At 35.8% G+C, this 1,181-nt stretch overlaps 1 protein-coding gene across 1 annotated transcript; it reads right to left on the bottom strand.

The window, feature by feature from the left end:
- Window positions 1–251: 251 nt before the first annotated feature.
- LOC133033337 (large ribosomal subunit protein eL34-like) lies at window positions 252–702 on the bottom strand. The gene has a single exon (XM_061108046.1). The coding sequence runs from the start codon at window positions 647–649 to the stop codon at window positions 290–292; it is 360 nt and encodes a 119-aa protein (XP_060964029.1). The 5' UTR covers window positions 650–702; the 3' UTR covers window positions 252–289.
- Window positions 703–1,181: the final 479 nt, after the last annotated feature.

Genomic DNA, 1,181 nt, shown 5'->3' with positions numbered 1-1,181 from the left:
CTGAACAAGGGACTGTAAAATCAAAGCCAAACACTCATCAAACCCACAACTTTTTAGATTAAAAACCTCACATTCTTTCAAAATAAAATAAGAAGAAGGAGAAGAAGAAGACCTGAAGCAAAAAATTGGACTGACCCATAAACCTCCGACGAAGGATGTCCAGGCGAAGAGTTAAATTGACCCATGATTGAAGTGTATTTCTTTTCTTGGTCTGATTTTTGTGAAAAATAGGAAAAATAAATTAGGGTTTTTGGTAGAGAAATGGGATAGAGATGCAACATAATGTCACTTATTTAGCTGCCAACTTTTCCTTAGCCTTTTGAATCTTCAAAACCTTCTTCACAATCTTTTGTTCTTCCACCAAGAAAGCACGAATGATCCTCTCCCTAACAGCACGGCCAGAAAGAACACCACCATAGGCACGATTCACAGTCCTACGGTTCCTCGACAATCTTGAGCGCTTGTATTCAGTGGATCTCAAGTGAGGAATCCCCTGAATTCTCTTGCCAGTAATAGGGCATTTTGGGTCGCGAGCTCTCTTCTTGATGGTCTGGTACACCAACTTCCCTCCTGGGGTTTTGACGATTCGGTGCTGGTTCGATTTGGTGGCGTAAATGTGTCGAGAACGATAAGTGAGACGCTGCACCATTTTCGATTGCTTGGGAACAAACTCTACACCATTTTCGATTCTTGGACAAGATAACACTGGTTTTCAACAAGAAGAAAAAGGGTAGGAAGAAGAAGAGGACGATGAAGGGGATGACCTTTTGATTTTCTTGTGTTTATTTGGTAATTTTAGGTTTTGAGTTTTAATTAATGATTTGTTTTATTTTAATTTAATTAAAATATGAATATTAAATATTTATTATTTTATTTTAATTTTAAATTATTTTTGTTTTATTTTTAATTTTTAAATTGATTTACAAATAAAAATTAAAAATTAAATGATCTGGACTAATCACATAGTGGCACGTGGACACTAACCTGGCACATAACGGTCAGGTACCTACGGAAGTTCCACACTAGTGACGGAAGGTATTTTTACCGCCAAAAATACGACTTAGGTATTTATTTGCTACTCGGTATAAAACTTAGGTATTTATGCCGCAAATTACTCATAATTAAACTTGTAAAGTAAAGAGTTTAAGGATTAGAAAATGCAAACTCTCGATTTTTACAAG

Source organism: Cannabis sativa, unplaced genomic scaffold (assembly GCF_029168945.1).
Source record: "Cannabis sativa cultivar Pink pepper isolate KNU-18-1 unplaced genomic scaffold, ASM2916894v1 Contig4, whole genome shotgun sequence".
NCBI classification, from domain to species: domain Eukaryota; kingdom Viridiplantae; phylum Streptophyta; class Magnoliopsida; order Rosales; family Cannabaceae; genus Cannabis; species Cannabis sativa.
Note: the sequence above shows the minus strand (reverse complement) of the source record. Positions and strands in the feature narration are given on the sequence as shown.

What these genes read in the sequence shown, in the direction of transcription:
- LOC133033337 (XM_061108046.1), bottom strand. Translation starts at nt 649, where the DNA reads ATGGTGCAGCGTCTCACTTATCGTTCTCGACACATTTACGCCACCAAA.